At 37.2% G+C, this 19941-nt stretch overlaps 3 protein-coding genes across 5 annotated transcripts; all 3 read right to left on the minus strand.

The window, feature by feature from the left end:
* Nucleotides 1-623: 623 nt before the first annotated feature.
* Nucleotides 624-4121, minus strand: LOC7477651 (1-acylglycerol-3-phosphate O-acyltransferase). Its single transcript, XM_002307662.4, has 9 exons — nucleotides 3855-4121; nucleotides 3534-3770; nucleotides 3194-3240; nucleotides 2962-3080; nucleotides 2711-2871; nucleotides 2099-2208; nucleotides 1927-2026; nucleotides 1029-1152; nucleotides 624-939 (listed from the first exon to the last, which is right to left on the minus strand). Exons 1-9 carry the CDS (start codon nucleotides 4052-4054, stop codon nucleotides 814-816), a joined length of 1224 nt encoding a protein of 407 aa, XP_002307698.3. The 5' UTR covers nucleotides 4055-4121; the 3' UTR covers nucleotides 624-813.
* A 2417-nt stretch (nucleotides 4122-6538) lies between these two features.
* Nucleotides 6539-8619, minus strand: LOC7493944 (V-type proton ATPase 16 kDa proteolipid subunit). Its single transcript, XM_002307663.4, has 3 exons — nucleotides 8405-8619; nucleotides 7997-8282; nucleotides 6539-6808 (listed from the first exon to the last, which is right to left on the minus strand). The coding sequence occupies exons 1-3, from the start codon at nucleotides 8481-8483 to the stop codon at nucleotides 6676-6678; spliced, it is 498 nt and encodes a 165-aa protein (XP_002307699.1). The 5' UTR covers nucleotides 8484-8619; the 3' UTR covers nucleotides 6539-6675.
* An 816-nt stretch (nucleotides 8620-9435) lies between these two features.
* LOC7493945 (lysine-specific histone demethylase 1 homolog 3) lies at nucleotides 9436-19741 on the minus strand. 3 transcript variants are annotated; one of them, XR_002981944.2, is made up of 11 exons: nucleotides 19601-19741; nucleotides 17307-19382; nucleotides 16381-16522; nucleotides 13936-16233; nucleotides 13682-13775; nucleotides 13066-13514; nucleotides 11891-12607; nucleotides 11666-11740; nucleotides 11138-11234; nucleotides 10120-10156; nucleotides 9436-10042 (listed from the first exon to the last, which is right to left on the minus strand). XR_002981944.2 is itself a non-coding variant. In XM_024601674.2 (10 exons), exons 2-9 carry the CDS (start codon nucleotides 19268-19270, stop codon nucleotides 11169-11171), a joined length of 5805 nt encoding a protein of 1934 aa, XP_024457442.2. In that variant the 5' UTR covers nucleotides 19271-19382; nucleotides 19601-19741; the 3' UTR covers nucleotides 10504-10975; nucleotides 11138-11168. The 3 variants fall into 3 exon arrangements, 2 of the variants coding, with proteins under 2 accessions (XP_024457442.2, XP_002307701.4); XM_024601674.2 differs by lacking the exons at nucleotides 9436-10042; nucleotides 10120-10156 and adding an exon at nucleotides 10504-10975; XM_002307665.4 differs by lacking the exons at nucleotides 9436-10042; nucleotides 10120-10156 and having other exon boundaries at nucleotides 10504-11234.
* Between the last annotated feature and the right edge of the window lie 200 nt (nucleotides 19742-19941).

The raw sequence follows: 19941 nt of genomic DNA on the forward strand, positions 1-19941 counted from the left end.
ACAATCATTATGACCAGTCAATCAGTTCTTAACAAGAACAATACCTGTCATCTATAGTGACTTTAAAAAAAATAAGTTGTTCATATTTACGTAATTAAATTACAAAAATTAAAAAATTAAACCGAAGTAACCCTCACGGAAGAAAAACAAATTAATAAGCCACGACATGAAGTTAAAAGTATTAAATTAATTTTTTTTTAGTGTTTTTTAATATAGTTATATAAAAAATAACTTTTAAAAATAATTTATATTTCAATATCAAACATCAAACCCGATTATTTATTCTATTTTTGCCATTCCAAATGTATATCAATCATGGTTTAAAAATTAGAATTTAAAATCTGATTCTAGTTTAAATTAAACAAAATATTTACTTCACAAATTAGTTAAATCTAGTTCAAATCCAGCTGCGTAAAAAACAAATCTCAAATAAGATTTTATAAAATATGATATCAACCAAGCCCTTTATCCGCACGTAATTAATTATCACACTATGAAATTGCCAAAATGAAATGCACCCTATAGTGCATCCCTTTCATAAACAAACATTTTCCTATTTTCAGTATGATTAATGTAGAAACTTTCTCCACGGGTCGAGGAAACCACGAACTGTTTGATGACCATTTTTGAAAGTTTCAACTTCCGGAGCTCATATTCAATAAATACAGCTGTATCCAGCACAACTCAAGTACATTAGATGTACATGTACATGAAAAATGAATGTTTTATTAATACATCCTAGTATAAATTTGTGACGGGGCTATAAAATAAATGAATCATACACAAATAATTAAAGATTTATGGTAACATTTCCTACGCAAGCGTGAGACCTTCAGGGAGATGTTCAGTTTCAAGATTAGGTGAAATGTACATCCGACAAGCATAAAACACAGCTGAATGGAACGCAGTTGGGTTGTCTATGAATACAAAGTGCCCGCCCTGTCATTTGGCAAAAGAAAATAAAATTCAATAAGCTGATTCCAATTTTGATTACCGAATATTTCAAACTGATTGAGAAAAAGCGAGACCTGTGGAACCCGAATGATCTCGCATGGAACCTTCATATGCTGGCGAGCTTGTTGGGCACCTTCGTAGCTCATCCAATCTTCGAAGCCATATATGAAAGTGGTTGGCACTTTCCATTCTGATGCACTGCATACAAAATGTTAGAGGATTTAGTAACTTCTTCAAAGGGACTTCATCCGGTACTTTATACATGTTAAAAGAACAAATACAAGCATTATATTTCATGATGCAGATATCATTTATGGTAATTGTGTTTAGTTCATTTAAGATGATCATTCTAAATCAAAGGGTGTTTAGAGCTGGAAAATAGATGTCAGCCATAATAGGGTTTTCACAAGGACTGCTAGCTAACATTCACAGCTAGGTTTTAGATTTATTCGGGATGGCATTGATTTTTCATTTGCAAAAAGGAAGAGAAGGCATTTCTGAATCAAACCCATTGCCACCCTCTAACTCATTGGGACTTCCTTCTCCGTGTGCGTGTGTTCCAACATTCTTTTGGTCAACCAAAAGCAGATGCATGCCATTCTAAAATAACTTTTTAGTCTCAGCATAACAGGCTTTTCTAAGAAGCTCCTTCAATCCACTCTACACAAGCAAGCAATCTGATATTCCACGCAGAACTTTCTAGGCCATTATATAGACCCCCAACAATCAAACAACCTAATTAACATAACAAATTCTAGCAACAGCATAAAACCCATCTATGCATCTAAGACGACCGTAACTCACAAGATCAACTTTTCAACCACAGACATAGATACAGCAATAGGTTCTAGTTTTAACACATTCAGGCAGCAAACATTTGGGCAAAGAGATGCTGTCAACTTTGATTCACACAAGGTATTTTGACACACTAGAGGAAAGACAAAAGATCAAAATAAGTTGGGTTAATCAGACCTCTGTAAAAGGGGCTTCCGTGCATATGCTCCAAAAGAAAATATAAATTTCAAGCATAGCTCTCCACTAGCTTTGGCTGCTAAAGTATGATACACATAATCTGCAATTAAAAGAGCAAGCGTCAGATACCTCCTGATGAATGCACACAAGCCTAGATGATATCCCACACTACCTGTTAGCAATTTGGACTCCTCCTCAGCCAATACTACTCCGGTTGAATATGCACCAAATCTAGCAGTTGTGTAGCGACGTACCAGACCAGGACCCCAAGGACCCAACCCTCTGGATGAAAGGTTTAATCAGGACTGTCAGAAACAGAAAGGTAAAGGAAGCTTGACAGCATCAACTATACTGGTACTATGTATAAAGTGCTCCAGTGGGTGAATGGAGGAATCCAGATGCCACTTATGGAAAATATAATAAAAGGAGCTAGAGAAGGACACTAAGCCTTCTCTATAGAAGGTACACTTCATAATAAAATCCTGTTTTAAGTCATTTATTGAGAATCTTCTTGGTTCTACGTGCTTAAAGACCTCAAACCAAAACTATTTGATTGAAAACAAAACAAAATGTTGATCCCAGTTCCAGTTTTTGGAACATGGGCTTTGTTGATGCTGCCACAGACCAACTATGTGAAGAAGAATAATTTAATGACGTAGGCTATGCATTGGCAAAGGCATGTGAATGATTATGACATGGCAATCTAAAATGATTGAAAGGAGACCTAAATTTTTAAGTTTTGAAGAGATGTTGAAGCACACCCAGACAAGGGAAAGGGACATACCTGACAACCTTCTGAGGAGTAAAATTAGACTCCCACAAATGATTCAAAATGGCTCCTTTCCAAGTTGCCCTAAATTGGGCGAGCCACTCAGACTTGGAATCTGATTCTGATGAAAATCCAGCAGATCCCACTAAAATCAACTGCTTAACATGCTCGGGATGCTATAACACAAATGTGCAACAACCATCAGAAATGAAGAAAGTGCCATCATATAGTCCTCAAAATACTAACAATCATGGCAAAACAATCACCTTGAGTGCATATTTAGCCGCAACATACCCTCCAAATGAATGCCCAAGCAATATGAAGTTACTGAGGTTCTTTGCTTTTCGCCATTCCTCAAAGGAGTCAATAAACCACGCCTCAGTTTCTACATTACCAAACTTAACATACATAATTTGTTTCAAGGCAAAAAAAACACACAAAGCATTTTCCAAAGTACTTGACGAATAAATCCTCTGAAGAAATGTAAAGCTAACCTACCTTCAGTGCTTTTGCAGGTAAAGTCAGGTCTACTTGATCCACCCCAACTATAAACAAAATTAACCCCAAAAAAAGAAAAAAATAAGTTTAGCAGAAGACAATTAAGATTTATTCAATGGTGACGCATTAATGATTTATATGACTATATATTGCTTAGCAGAGAGCCGGAGAATTCACTGACCGTAGAAATGTAATTATTACTCACAATTAAGTAACCAAATTTGAGCCCTTTACAATATATGCCATTCAAATTAGGATTGAAAAAACCGTGTGTGACTGAAATTTTAAAAGCTAAAGGATTAATACTGTATTAATTAAAAGATAATACAAGCATAATTACCCAAGCTGATCAATAGCAATGATCTTGAAACGACTAGCAAGAGCATCAAAATTCCTGAAGAAGAAACCTTGAGAAGCACCATATCCATGGACCATTACAAGCGTAGGAGAGTCCTCTTTGCTTTGAAAAGTCACCGTATTGATAAACCTAGGCTCATCACTCTTAGATCGAAACCACCGAGTCTTTGACCCTGGTGGACCCGAACCAATATTCACTTGCTCTACCACGTACGGAGTCCTAAAATTCCCAAAATACACAACAAATTAGGGCTTCGCTTTGCTCAATCACGATGAAAGAGAGAAGAATTAAGGAATCACTCACTTCACTAGAGAGAAAAGGCGTTTTTCGGCGCCGATGACGTGATCGGTGGAAGTGGGGATCCAGCGAAGAATAGAGGGCCATGTAGATCTTGTTTTTGCCCGTGATGATGATGTTGCGGTGGAAGCGGAAGCAGAGGATCCTTGCTCTTCGCCCATGGTAGATACTATTGAGCTTGAGACGCGTGAACGAAACAGGTTCATAAAATCATATAGAAATAACCATACAAATTAGAGAACGGAAAATGTTTCAAATTTGATAAGACAAACCTGGCTGGAGTTATTTATAGATAACGGTGACTGCCTTCTAGATTGTGCTCCACGCGATATAAACGGTCGTTAAAAGACGGCGGTGGCTTGGTGGGTGGTCAAAAAGTACATGCGTAAATAGAGATTTCTAGAAGGGAGGTTTCGCTGCTACTTCCACTGTTAGTTAGTTTGGTAGTATGGTTTTTTAATGTGTTTATTTGTTTAAAAATATTTTAAAATAATATTTTTTAATTTTTAAAAATTTAATTTTAATATCACACATCAAATCAAAACAAACAAAAATCTGAATTTTTTAAGAAGAAGCTTAGCTACTTGCAAAAATAAATATACCTTTGGTAAAAAAAAATGATTAATAAGGTTTATAAAGGCCGGTTTGAGAATATTTAAAAAAAAAATTAATTTTTTTATTTAAAATTATTTTCTTATATTCTTATAAGAACATGAAAGCTGAATCGGTTTTGTAACAATGGTTGACCAGTTGGTTAAAGCAACCAATAAAGCTCGTAAATGAAACAGCCAATCATATGTTTCCGCGACACTAGATGGATATTTGGAGAGCTGTGAATGGAGATTAAGACTTATACTTGGTGGTCTTGATTGCATCTGATCACGCTCCTTTGTTATACAGTGATCAATGGTGACGGCGGTTAACGGGGGGATTTTATATTAGCTGCGTTAGCAGTGACGTAATGTAATATACCGTGTTCAAATTCCGAAATACTTCCCCCCCTCGTTTCAATACCAGGGGCACTCCCTATATCATGGAACCACGTGTATTTGAAAGATTATTTATGTTATACTAGTTTTTTTTACTTGTCTTTCTCTCTCATTTTGATTTTCATTTTTATGCTTTTTATTTAAGAACACATGTTACATTGGAGTTGCAACATGTATTTGTATCATATTTTTAAAAATATTTTTTATTTAAAAATATATAAAAATAATATTTTTTATTTTTAACATCAATACATCAAAACAATTTAAATATATATAAAAAATTAATTTTAAACATTAGAAAATTATAATTAAATTTGTGTGAATCATCATTTGGGTCATGTTTCCAAATATTATTTTAATGTGTGTTTGAGATTGTAGTGCAATGTGTGTTTTAAAATAATTTTTTATTTGAAAATATATCAAAATATTTTTTTAATTTTTTAATTTTTGACACCGGTACGTTAAAACCATTAAAATACATTAAAAAATTAATATAATGTTTTTTCAAGCTAGAATTACAAAATTTTTATCAAACACACCCTTAAAAATACATCAAATGATTTTTTTTTGGATTTTTTTTTTAATTCTTGACTCAAAACCACGAAAAGCACTACACTGCAAGGGACCAGTACTTTTTTAAACATGAAAATATAAGAATTTTTTTGGCATTATTATTAAATTTAAGAAAGCAGTCATCATGATTTTTTTACATCAGGATAATTTTTTCATTAACATTTTTTATCATGCATCTTAGCAAATATAAAGTTTTTAACTGAAATAATTATTTATGTTTTTAAAAAATATTTTATAATTATTACATTAAGTTTGTAAAAATATATCAAAATAATATGTTCATATTTTATATGTAATTAGAATCTAAAAAATCATAAATACGATGAAATATGTTTTCAAAAGTTTTAAGAATAAATAATAAAATAAATTTTCATGAATAATTTATTATTAGTATTATTATTTTAATATCACATGCATAATAATTGAAAGAAATATTATTAAAATTTAAATAAAAATTTATTAAAATATTTAAAAATCATGTTAAAACTAAAAAGTAAGGTAAAAAAATATTCTTCAAGGTGCCAAAAAAACAAAAAAAACATATGAAAGTAAGAAAAGGAAGAAAAGGATCGTGCCTAGTGTAAAGCCCACGGGAGCAAGCCACACATGCCTGGCCTTGCTCTATTTATTTATTTTCATTAAATGGACAAACGACATGTCATACATCTTTCTTTTTTTTTGGAAAAAAAAATCAACACAACTCAGAAAATACATGCACCCACCCCACCAGCGCTCAAACTTGCGACCCCAGCAGCTCTACACACGCAAACCATCTCAAACAGCGCTCAAGCATGTTGGTTTGGTTGTATTAATACAAAGGCGAAATCGAACTAAGCTCTCATTAATTTCTGGAAAGCAATTTCTAACTTCAAACGGTGACGGATCCAGACTTGATGAAATGGAGGGGGCCAAAATACCAGCGTATAGACTAGACTATTAATCCCGGCAGAAAAACATATTTCAAGGCAGTTACAGATGGATGGCAAGGTCAATCTGGATCCTTCACCACAGCGGGAGAGTGCAGGATCAGCAAACCAGGCAATATGGCATCCTTTCAACAAGAATTTGAAGTGACCATAACATACATCGATTAATTAAACAATGAGAATTTATCAAGGGAAGAGCCAATAACCAATTCTACATTTTTATCATATAAGCAATGGCACTGAAGTCAGACATGAATTTTTTTAGTACAAAACACTTTTTAAGTTAAACTAACAAAGATGAATCACAACAGCCATACAGACACCAAGCAGAGGGACTCTTTACTCAGCTCTCGATTGACCAGCTCGGGAGGAGAGAATGATGCCAACAATGAGACCGTAAAGGGCCAGTGCTTCAGCAAAGATGAGAATGAGGATCATACCAACAAAAAGCTTTGGTTGCTGGGCATTAGCTCTGCAAAGTACAGCCCGACATTAAAGTGAAACTTTCAATGAAAAACTGAAATCCAATAACTCATTGGGCAAAACCATAAAAGAGAACACTACCATCTGTATAGCATGTATCAACCTCAGAAATGGAAGGCTAATCAAGGCACCCAGCATCAAACAGACAGCGCAAAACAAACACAAGAAACAAGTACAGGTAAACAGCATACAGTATATCACAAACTTCATTGTTTAACCCAACAAAGCAGAGCAGACACTAGTAGTTATCTACACCAAAGAGGTGATGAAATTATTATAACCAAATACCTGTTTCTCACCGAACCTCCAAAAATCAAGACCCAACAGAAAACCTCAAACATTTAACCTTATATTTCCAAATATCTTCACAAATGCAAACAGGAAGGAATAGTAACAATAATAAACTAATTGCAAAACTCAACCTTGAACATTCTAGCAGAATAGAATTCTAAGCAATGTCTATTAAACTTTAGCTTTGGTTTATTTTAGTGACTGCAGTTACCATCTAATTTTCTATTGGAAGGCTTTTCATATATGATAACATTCAGGGTCCCTCCATTCATTAATTTTCATGGTCTCTATTTGTTATGTTTACACAAATTAGTTGATACGTCTGTTTATGGAAACTTAAAGCTGACAACCATTTCCTTTAAATTCTCTTGAAAACATTTGATTACTTCAAATTGAAACTAAATTAAAAACTTATTGAGTGCAAACTAGGTTCAAATTCCGGTCGAGTCCAAGTCAAAGCTCCCCCAGCTCAATCAACTCCAATGAGCATCATGAGGCAGTTGAGCCAATCTCAAACACTTGACGGAGGAGCTTATGAACTAAAATCAAACAAGCTTCTAGAGCTCAATTCCAAAACAACCCATGCTTGAGCAACTATTTCAATCCACGAAATTGAGCTCAAACAATCTATTGGCAGCTTTCTAGCAACCATATTACAAAACAAGTACAAAACAAAATATTGAAGACAAAACCATATCGCAACTAAAACAGGCATTGCATATCATATAGCAGCTTCAAATACCGCTCCTAAGCGAATGAAACACGAAACCTTTTATCCCGGTAGAATTAATCATAAGATACCTTTTTATAATTAAAAAAACATAACAAATCCAAAAGAAAAAATTGAGCAATTGGAATCAGTTATTAAGTCACTCAAGAGATTTACCTAACACCAGCATCACCAACGATGCCAATAGCCATACCAGCAGAGAGACCAGCGAGGCCACAGGCGAGACCAGAAGAAAGATGAGCATATCCATCGAACAGATAATAGGATTTTGCCTTCGGGTTAATACCAGTACTGATAATCACGGCAATAATCAGACCGTATATACCCAAAACTCCAGCCATAACGACCGGGACTATGGATTTCATCACGAGCTCTGGTCGCATCACACCCATTGATGCAACGCCAACTCCACTCTTCGCGGTACCGTAAGCAGCTCCCATGCCTGAACAACCACCCAATCAAAACACCAGATCCACGTAAGCATCATTGAAAATAACTAGAATCTTAATATTCATAGATCCAGATCAGAATTTGGTTCCAAAAAAAAACAGAGATCAAAATTACAGGAGAAAACGAGGGCGGCAGCAGCGCCAAGGAATCCGAAGAACGGCGCAGTTTCATCTCCACTGAATGTTGAAGACATTTTGTTTTTGGATTTTGACGAGTTTTGGAGAGGACAATTGAATCTAGAGCTCTTGTGTTAATTAATTAACTTATTTATTTATTTTCTAATAATAAGAGAAACTGGAGAGAGCTTCGTGGCGAAGGAAGTTATTGGGCTCAAAAGCCAGCCTGTATCAAGATACAGTAACTGTTTTGTATTTTATAAAATTTTGTATTTTTTATTTAAAATTAATTTTTTTTTAATTTTTTAAGATATTTTTAATATACTAATATAAAAAAATAAAAAATAAAAAAATATTATTTCATTCATTTTCAAATAAACAAAAATATAAATACTACATTGTAAAAACTAAAACACTGTCATGTCAGGCCAGACTTAGGTAGGCGTAAATTCAAATTAATAAGAAAAATATTTTTTTTTTTCTATTCAAATAAAAATTATTTATAATAAAAAAATAAAAACATATTCTCAAACTTGTTCTTGAAAAATAAAGATAATGAGTTAGAATTAGTAAGTAAATGTATTTTTTTTATTTTGATTCAAATTTAGAAATAATTTTTTGATTCAAGGCAAAGTATTTCTAACCAAATTTACTTGCAAAAAATCAAACCAAACATATCCCTAATTGACAGGTTGTTCCTTTGATTTTATTTTGAATGGAAGGGGCTTGGCGTATCGGCTTGCTTTCTTGGAGGTCACCAGGTGAAATTTGAATCAAAGTCGACAACGCCCATGTCCTTGCTGCAAGACAAGAAACGAAAACAACATCCAGCCACTGAGAATAGAATCATGTAACCCATAACCCATAATCCAACCATCCCAGGACATTATATAAACAAGCAGACCGCGTTTGAAACTCCTATGTCAAATGTCATTCTCATAATTCATGGTTGTTTGACAAACAAATCGAAACCGTGTCGAGGACAGAATACAGATAACATAACAAAGGCATTTGACACAGATGAGAGTATGTAAGAATTTTTTATCATATCAAAACGACTTGTCAATGTATTATGAAAGTGTAATACAATACATCTACAGAAGGATAACACCCGTTGACGTAAAGGCAATTAAGATAAATCATAATTCAGTCAGAAGTGTGCAAAAAAATGACAACACAAGCAGTGGCCAGGCACCACTTAAGAGTATTTTATTTAAGCTGAAACTTGCCAGGTCGTTTCAGGTCCAAAAAGGAACCACAAGACGGTCACCGTCAAGTTATTATGCATTAGTAAAGCAGTGCTCCGGAGGAGAAAAATCCTGGAGAATTGTCATGCAAAAAAGGCCCTCTCTTTCCATAAAGAGATCAAAATGAAACAAAACAAATGTCAGCGCATTGCAGAATGTATTTACTCAATGAGCACTCCAATGTCATCAAAGAACTTTTCTTCTCTCCCTAATTCTAAAAGAGATCGGTGACATGATGGGAGACAATCAAAGCTAAAAAGCAATGTTATGTTCCATCGACTAACCAGGGGCAGAGTTTTCTTCATTACTGCCAGAGCAAACACAACTCGCTTTCTGGACATTAACCACATCTTCAGTAGTTCCATGCCACTGATATTTAGCACACAAGGCTGCCATGTTGCAGTGCATCCGGTTACTAAAAGTTCATTAAGAGAAATTAAATGACTTGTATATGAAATGGGCATACCTCGCATTGGCAAGACAACGACAATATGTTTCCCATCCTGGCAGCAACAGAAAATGTGAGCAGTAAGATAATAGCCAAAAGACAAGCAAGGATTAACTAGAGTAACTACTTTGAGATACATACAATGCGACAAAGTCTACACATTGGTGCAATTGTTGCCATTAAAAAAAAAGATGAACTCCACAGACGCTAAGTCAGCCAATTATTACAAAGACCTCTCACCATTTTGATTTTCAAATGCCATGCGTACACATCGCCGAGCTGGGATTTAAGGTAATGAAAGTAAACTCCATGCACATTGATGCTACGTCAATGCACATCAACAAATGCAAACACACCCACAGAGAGCAAATAGACAAAGCATAGCCTAGAAAGGCTGCCATAAACGCAGAACGTGTTCCTTGTATTAAAATTTCAGAGAGCAGAAAAATTAGTAACATTTTACTTGAAAAATCAGAGAAGCACTTTAGCACTTCTTGGAGTAAGAGAGAAATATTCTGTATGTTTGACAATTGTCAAGACTGAAACAATCCTAGACTGTACACATAGCAAACAACAAAATGTCAGGACTAAGTAGTGCCTCCTCTATGCCAATCCCTGAATTAAAAAGAAGTCAGGCATCAATTCTCAATGCCTCGGAATCATTGTTGACGTGACGAACCAATTGCAAGGAGCAATATGATTCAAAATATGCTGATGCTCGTGATCCTGGTAATCAGAGCTACAGCAATTGCCAAGCTCCTTTGGCCCTCTGAGCTGCACTCCAGTAGAATCTGAAGACATTTGCGAGAATACTTGGATATCGAACAATCTTCACTGGGGCCCTCCTGATTTCAACAGGAAAACTGTCCCCTTTCTGCTATGGCACTTTCTACATCATTAACAGCATATTGGCACTCCAAAATTAAGCATCTACACAGGTGCCGAGGCACAAACTCCATGGCTAACATCTTATACTGTGAACTCGTGAAGGAACAGAAATGAATGGACTTTCTGTAAATGTCACACAGAAGCATACTTGAAAACAGGCAAGTCAATTCTGGGGACCGTCAAGGTTCAACAGCTGGCTTCATTGCCATGTGGTTCTCAATCAATTTATCCACAAAGGCACGAATCTGCATATTAAAAGCATCCAAAGATTATTAAGTTTCAGAGAGGATGAAAATGGAAAATAACATCGAGATCATAGAATGAAAAAACATACTCATGGAAAGATGTTACCCACAAGAAAAGTTTTTTCTAAGAGGTAATAACATAAAAGAAGAATCAAAAGAAGTTATCTGCTTCATGCTAATGAAAAGATGGGTGATGAAGGACGGATAGATAACTGATGCAAATTTTCAAGTAAATTGGGCAGTATATGATGTATAAATGATAATTAGGAACTATACTATTGCTGCCAAACCAAAAAACAAGTCCCGATGTATTAAAAGTTTGGCAAAGGAATGTTTCTTGAGCAAGCAAGGAATCTTCTCAGAAGGAACGGAAATGTCTACATTGAAGGAGGGAAGGCTTGATGTCAATACTATGCTATTGGGGTACACACCTTATTCTTGCGCTTGGAATCAAGAAACTCAGAAACTGCCATGGCTTTTTCTATATCTGTAGCCTTCTCCATGACCTGATGACAAATAGTATATATGTAAGACAGTGACAGAACAGATAGTTGCAACATCCTGGATAACCAAATTGTACATATTTATAGCCCAAGAACAATTAATTAGAAACAAAATATAGAATAAAGGAGGAGCTGGAGGAAAAATGTACAAACCTTAGTTGATATTTTCTTCATTATTGATTTGTACCCCTCCTTGTCAATTTTCCTAGCCTTATAAACAGGCATGAGCAATGATGAAACAAAATCAACAACAGCCTGTTTAATACGATCAGCACCTCGAGAATGATGTTTTGATGGCTCGTTGTTTACAGTGACCTGTGAGATGGAGCTCTCATTTGCTCGTCCATCATGCTTCCAGGTAGGTGGTCTAGAACTTGTGTTTGAATCCTCTTCATCTTTTATATGCATGGCCCGATGGAAAAAATCTGAATCAGCTGCCGCTGCCTGACATTGCCATCTCTCAATGGCATGATAGCCCTTTATCCCTGCACTACCAGCAGTATCCACCCATGCTTTTGTAAAAAGGCTACTGTCCACCGCTGTACTTTCTCCAGACTGCTCTCTAAAACTCATATGTGAAGCAATCTCATTTGAATGGCTCCGCTGAGATAGGTTATCACCCGACATTCTTGAACTATCAAAGTTAGCATAGGCAGCAGAGAAATCAACAGACCAGTCCCTAACCCTGCAATTTCTTGAGTCAGTTTCTGATATACAGTCTTGTTTTCCCAGAACACCACCAGACCACTTTCTTCTGAGATCATATTCATCCATCTGTGCATATTGTTCCCGTCTAGCAAATTTGTGAAATGAGGGTATCTTAGGCAGCTGCACCAATGTGCTAAACTTGGCTTCTGATGATGCATATGCCTGCAATGTGCTAACGCTATTTAATTTCTTCATAAAGGTAATCACAACTGGATGAGAAAAGAAAGCAGCCTTAAAGTAAAAGGAAAGAGCTAGTCCATGTACAATCAAGATGAAAAACTAGTGGTATCCTTGCACACATGTTCGTCATTTTTTACAGTGGATTTCACACTATTAACATGCACCAAATTACCATCCATATATCAGAGGAAGGGGTAAAAGAAAAGAAAAAAAACAAAATGCAGTAGCATTTTTCTTCCACCAACCCACAAAATCATGTAAAAAGATTTTCAAAACTTCAAGCTAAAATCCACACAAGGTTTGTTTTGTTAAAAACAGTAACCAGGCAGCGGATGTTCGTATATATTTCCAAGTAGACAGAATTGATTTACAAAATTTCATGGGAATGAGGAAACTTCAGAAGAGAATCGCACTTCATGCGATGAATATGGGAAACAAACCTGGGCAGCTACATGGGCAGCAGCACGAGCTGCCTCCTCTGCAGCTAAGGCAGCCTGTTCTTCTTCAGAGATGGCAATTGTGTTACCCTCCTCTACCTCAATACCCAGTCTGCTTGAGCATTTCAGAGTTTCTGGCTTGCTCTTTGCTTTTTCCATGTTAGAGTTTGATGGCAAGGGGCCTCTAGTCGATGTAGAAACCTGCAGATTGCCACTATTCTCCAAAGCACCATGATGAGCGTGCAAAGGTGGCTTTCGTGAGGTTGAATTGTTGAAAGATTTCCTCTTTGAAGACTCCAATGCAGTTGCATGCCTTGATAACTTTACCCCACCATTTGAAGCTTTTTCCCTGCGGAAGACTTCAAGCCACACACTAACCAGCTGACTTGCTATGGCACGTATATCACGGCTTGTGTGCACACACACTTTTTCTTTCACTGTTTTCCCTATGCCTGTTCAAACAAATTAAATTTCAACAATTAAAAATGGTTTAATACTTTGAATACACGACTTCTGATGTCTGATCACTTCTATAAGCCCCATCAAACATCTCTATAAGTAAACACTTTGTATTCAATGAGCAGACATGCTCAAGTTGCATGTAGATCAGAAAATATACCTGACAAACGCACAGCAAGTAAATCAGTTGAAACAAGCACAAGAAGACGAACACAGTGACGCAAGAGTTGAGTCCCATCCTTCCCCATTGAGTCCTGCAATAAATCGAATAGATCCATATGGTTAGAATTTTTTGGTCTGCATATGATCATCATTAAATGACACTAGCAGCTTGAGAATTTTGAAATAATTTGTAAAACCCCAGTGGTCTAGATTCCTAACAGGGTGGGATGCTGTGAAATAAAAAAAACATACCAGAATCCATGAGTTGAGCATAGCAAGCCCTTTCCTGGTCCCAGCAAAGGACTTCAAAGTTCCAACAGGAAGATTCAACAATTTTTTGGCCAGATGCAAACGTCCTGCGATGGTTTTTGCACTGAAGAACATGTCTCGTAGTAAAGCTTCCCTGGTTAAAAGCCTGGCCCGATCTAGAGAATTCTTATACAATACATTGGACAGCTCAACTGCCTCAAGTCTCTTTGTTATGTCTCTAACTTCATCGCGTTCAACCTCTGAGTGTCTCTGTGCCCCCTCCATTGCCTCTACTTCTGTCGTAAAATCAGTTCCCATACTCAATATGTCAATTATACGCACTGCCTCCCGGAGTCCACTCATCATAGCACCACCAACCGTGTCTGGATGCTCCTTGCAGGTGGCTTCACCCGCAAAAAATACACAGTTCTCAACAGGCCTGCCTAATATATCATAGTCTTCTCCAGATGATCCAATGGCAACATAGGAGTAAGCACCATAGCTGAAAGGATCCCTGCCCCAATCAGTCACCACTGATGCAACTGGATCAGGTACCAAAGCCTCCCCAAAAAGTTTACGAAGAACCATTAGTGCATGACTTACATGATCAGACGAGCTCATTCTTTGGCCATCAATAGCTGCCTTACCAGCCACTAGGGCTATAAGAACAGGAGCCCCAACAGTTTTCTTGACATTCCAGAACATAAAACAATGACCCCTCCGATCAGTTTCCTCAGCAGTCGCACCAAAGTAATCCATTGAATCATCCCAGAAAACATCTGGAAATTCAAGGACTACTTTATTAAGAACTCCAAAACCAAGTCGCTGAATGGAAGAACGTTTCCATTGCGGTAATGGAGGGGAAAACTTGATGGCTTCTGCTTTCAGGCACCCAAGAGGCACGGTAATCAGCACAGCATCTCCCAAAAACTCGCTACCATTCGAGGTGCAGACTTTGACTTTGCTACGATGACTCACGCTTGCTCTAGCATCTTTGATGCCATATGAAATATCTGTGACTACATGGTTCAAGTGAATGGGGAGTCGTTCCCCAAGAGACTCGACAACATTACTGTAACCCCCTTTAATCATACAATGAGCTCCTCCAAATCCTCCATAAACATCATCTTGATTCCAGTAGGGAAGAGAAACTTCCTTGAGAGAAGCAGCACAACCATACTCCAAATGAGCAAAATGCCAATCCATAACCCTCCTCTCAAGAGGACTCAGAATCTCCTCTTTGGAATTCTCAGGAGCTCCACCATCAACACTACAAGTTTTGGAATCATATAAAGCATCCACTGCATTTCCTGATTCAGTTTCATCGAAAAAGGCTCCAGGGTGTACCATGCGACGTGTCTTGAGGGCATAGTTTAAACCATCCTCCAGAGACATTTTCATAGCATGTTGCCCTTTCTGAGCAATAACCAAGACCATGTCATCAAGAAGGCTGTTGTACTCTGCTTCCAATTCTTCATCCAGATCTGTAGGAACCTTTTCTCCAGTCACAATATCATAAAGAGGACAGTCACTATTTAGCACAGTCAGCTCAAGGCCCAACTGAGCACAAATCAATGAGGAAGGGTCTGGTCTTCTTTCAGTAGTCACATCAGCCTCAACTCCAGTTATAATACTAGCCCCAAGATCTACAGGGACTGAAAGAGATGAGTGATCTGTATAAACACGACCACCAATTCTACTCCGAGCCTCGAGTATAGTGACAGAAAAACCCTGACGTTGCAAGTGACGTGCAGCAGTTAAGCCAGCAGGACCAGCTCCAATGACAATTATTTTCTTTCTGTCTTGGGAATCACACAGCAATTTATGACTTCCTCCCATTTCAGCACAAGAGTTAGATTTAACACTCTGCAAGCCATTCCTTAACTCTGGATTTATTACAGGGGCCGTCCTGCTATCCAGCATTGTGCAAGATGGATCAGTACTCAAAGCATCCAAACTGGCCAGCCCATTAGATAACTTTGTATTGCTAACACTATTTTGCTTAATATCTTCAGCTGGCCATTCTTCACATTCCTTGACATTGGGTAAATCAACAAGCTTCCCACTTTTCAAAGCTTTCAATGCCAGGTCTTGGTTATCCATTGGAACTCTGTCCTTTGGCTCCAAGGAATTTTGAGAACTTTTAACCTGACCAAGGATAAAGGAGACCCCATCTTCTAAATCGGCTACTGAAGCTCCAGGATTTCCCTCAAAAGTTTTTTCTTCGACAAGTTTATAATTGTGATTGGCACTAGGTTCTGCACTCTCTTTCTCAGAAGCAATTCCAGCATTTATATAGCCCTGTCAGCATATTATGAGCATTTAGATGCCAGACATGATGTAACTGGAACCAAAATATTGGACTGTTTATTTATTTATATTTTTTGATGAGGAGGCATCAGCTGTGAACGTGCATGAAAGAACAAAATCAAAAGTAACACAACTTACACTCTGATCAAGAAATTCATAGATTTGCCTTATTAAAGAAGCACGGGGAGATTCATTCTGGGAAGGAGTCTCAGTGATGCCACAGTCTGCAAGAGGCAATATACGGCTAACGTCTTTGCTCCAAAGACCCAATATCCGATTCCTGCAATGCACAAAGGCAATCAAGTAAGCAATGGGAAAGGGGGCGCAGTCCATGGTCTATTATGGTAACCATAAACCATCCCAAGAACATATTCTTTGGGGAGAACAAGAAACTAGGAGGATGACTAATTCTAGTCTCTGCACGGGAAGACTATAAAGAGACAAAATAGTAAGATACAATAACAACAGCATTGCTGCTCTTACAAGCTATCCTATAAAAAATGCAAACTGAAACGAGATCAACATAATATCTATTTCGTGGAAATAGGAGGCTAGCAATTAGACAGCCTATAATCACAATATGCTTTCTTAACAGAAGTCACCTTCCATTGGATATATTCACTATCCATAAAATAATATATGGTCCTTCAAACATACTATTGTATAGAGCAAGAAATAGCAACAAGTGAAAGATGGACAGATAGTTAGCTACTTGGATATCCATGCGATTCCAACACATAAAAAGGCACAACAGACCAAGATTCCAAGATCTTTTGCTCTGGCTGGAATGATACTTGCCAGTTGATTCAGAAGAGGTGGCGGGTAGCTATTAGATGTGGATACAAAAACAACAGTATAAAGCATACATAGCAATATCCAATGCCGCTAAACATAAAGAACCGTTGGTGTTCTGTCAACTTGATAACACCGACAAATAACAAAAGAAAACAGCTCTTCTGAACTGCAACAAGAAAAAAAAGAAGGAAAAAAGGTAAAAAGAAATTACCGGAACTGTACTGCGTGCCATGCACAGCCAGATGTAAGGAAAAAAAAAAAAAACTAACCTGCACTCCAAATATTCTTGAAGCCCACCTTTGCGCTTTAAGACCTCCTTAAACTTGATCTTTTCAACTGGACCTGCTGCACGTGCTTTCAATCCAGCTGAAACTGCTGCGATCCCGCCATTTTCAGCCTCAGCACTATTTGAAGAAGAATCAGACTTCTCTCTGGTTCTAAAAGATCGGTCACTTTCAACAACCTGGTAATTTTCCAGAAATTGTTGCTCATTTATCAAAGTCTCCCAATCAGCATCCCCTTCATAAGCCATGTCTCCAAGTCTACGCTTTTTGGGCTTCCGCATAGCACGATGTACAGCTGCTAAGTGACCATCTTTGATGTCAGAATCTGGCACTGATACAGCATCTTCTGGATAACTTTCATTTTCTTCTGGAGTTAAAGATCGAGGAGATGGTCCATTGGCCTCTTCATTGATGGAAAGATAATCCAAGGAGTTCCCATTGTGGTTCATGCACAAAGAAAATGTACATTTGTGGACTTCTCTGGATGTTACAGTAAAAGGTGATAACCTAACATCAGATATTTCGACATTTTCCTTTTTTGGAACTGAAGCAAGATCCTGCAGATCATTTTGACTATGAGGGCTAGAGGAGGCTGAGACTTCTCTTCCGCCTGAAGATATTGAAATTTGAGGTTCTGCATTTGAAATGCATGCGGCTGAAACACCCTTAGATTGTTGTTCTAATGTGTTCCTCGTGCTTACTTTACCCACAGAACAAAGCTTTAACCCATTCTTTAAAGTTTGAGCTTCCAAGCCATCATTATTGCCTGGAGCGGAATGACTTTCATTCCAAATTCTATATGGACTACAAGGTTTCCCCATAGGTTCCCCTTTAAAATCTGAGATGCATGGGTCCTGCGTTTCTTCATCTTCAATCACCCCATGTTGAGATCCCAATGCTGGAGATGCGGGTGCAGCAACCTCAGCAGTAACTTCTGAAGATTTACCATGTCTCTTGTCATTGGATTTCATACTTTCATCCTTGCTCACAGAGAGCCCTTTGATTCTATCAGAGTTTTCTTCTATGCAATAGGAAGTTTCACCAAACCCATTATCAAGCCTCTGGTTTTTTGTATTCAAAATTTGTCTAGAGGTAGAATCTAACAAACTCGAATTGGCAACTATATGGGAACTGTCTCCACCTTCCAGATCTTTGCAGACCACACTTGAGACAGGACTGGATCTGAATGTACTTAAATCCACATCCTTGGAACCCCCAGAACCAAATCCAGTTTCAGGGCTTAATCTGGCCTCCAAACACTGAACCCTATTAATTTGCTTTGAACTCGAATTTGCACAAGACTTCCTCACCGAACCCGATTGCTTCTTCTGATAAAAAGCTGATATTGAATCTTCCAGCTTATCCAAAGACTGACTTGAACTCTCACCAGGCAACAAACTTTCCTCTTCTTGGTTCTCTAACAGAGCACCCTGAGATCCCAAACCCTCTGAATCATCATCAACCGCAGCATCACCCCCAGTTCTCACTCTCTTCCAACCACTCCCCACTTTACTCGCTCTCTCCTTACGCTTGTTTTGTACTTTTTTCTCCACATTTCCATCCAATAACTCATCACCTTCATTTTGAATGGCACTTACAGATCCCAAACCCTTCTTAGGAGCTTTCAACTTCTTCTTAAAACTCGCAAGTGTATCATCCATTCCTCCCAAGTCCTCATCCTCGGTCACCAATTTATCTTCCCTAACTTCAATCTTCTCCAAAACCACCTTAACCTTTTTAGGGTTTCTAGGTCTCTTCAACCTGAACAAAGACCCAATAGGCTCATTATCATCTGAATCGATACCAAACTCAATTTGCTTCCCCAACAATTCCTTCTGCTCCTCCATTCCTTTGTTAACCCTAGGTTTCAACAAATTCTTTGACAAACCCTTCTGTGACCCTAACTTAGCTTCCAAATCCTTACAATTCGACAAATCATCACTTTCCATTTCTCTATTATCAAAAAATCAAAGCTCATTTTTCCCTCAATTAACAAACTAATGCCATCATTAACCAACCAAAACAACACAAAATAACAATCCAGGCACAACCTATCAAAACCTAAATATATAAAAAACAAAAAATTAGAAACAGAATCATCTCTTTCTAATGCAAGTAATTATCCATAGCTTTGCTTTAGTTTAAGCAAAGAATCTAACGATATTAACAGGAAAAAAAAAGTGAAGGATTCTGAAGCGAGTGAATAGACAGTGCTGCGTGTGGAGAGTGGGAAAAAAAATAAAGAGAGGTGCGGGAGAGACGGGAGAAGGGAATCAGACCTGAGAGAGTACTGGAGCTTTGACAAGGAAATGGAGGTAGCGGTCATGGATTTGTCGAGGGAGAGCGAGAGCAGCCCGTTAGCGTTTGATTTTTTTTATTTTAATTTGATTTTTGTTTTCTGGAATCAGAAGGCTTGAAGCGTAGGAGACTTTTTTTTTTTTTAGTTTTAAAAGTATTTTAAAAAAAACTGAAACTTTTTTTTTATTTTTTTAAATTAATTTTTTTTAATTATTTTAATATAAAAAAAATATTTAAAAATAAATGTACCACCAAATCAAACAGCTCTAAATACTTATTATATTGTGCTTAACGGGTGTGTTTGTTTTAGCTTTTGTAGTTA

This window comes from Populus trichocarpa, chromosome 5 (assembly GCF_000002775.5).
Source record: "Populus trichocarpa isolate Nisqually-1 chromosome 5, P.trichocarpa_v4.1, whole genome shotgun sequence".
Lineage (NCBI taxonomy): Eukaryota > Viridiplantae > Streptophyta > Magnoliopsida > Malpighiales > Salicaceae > Populus > Populus trichocarpa.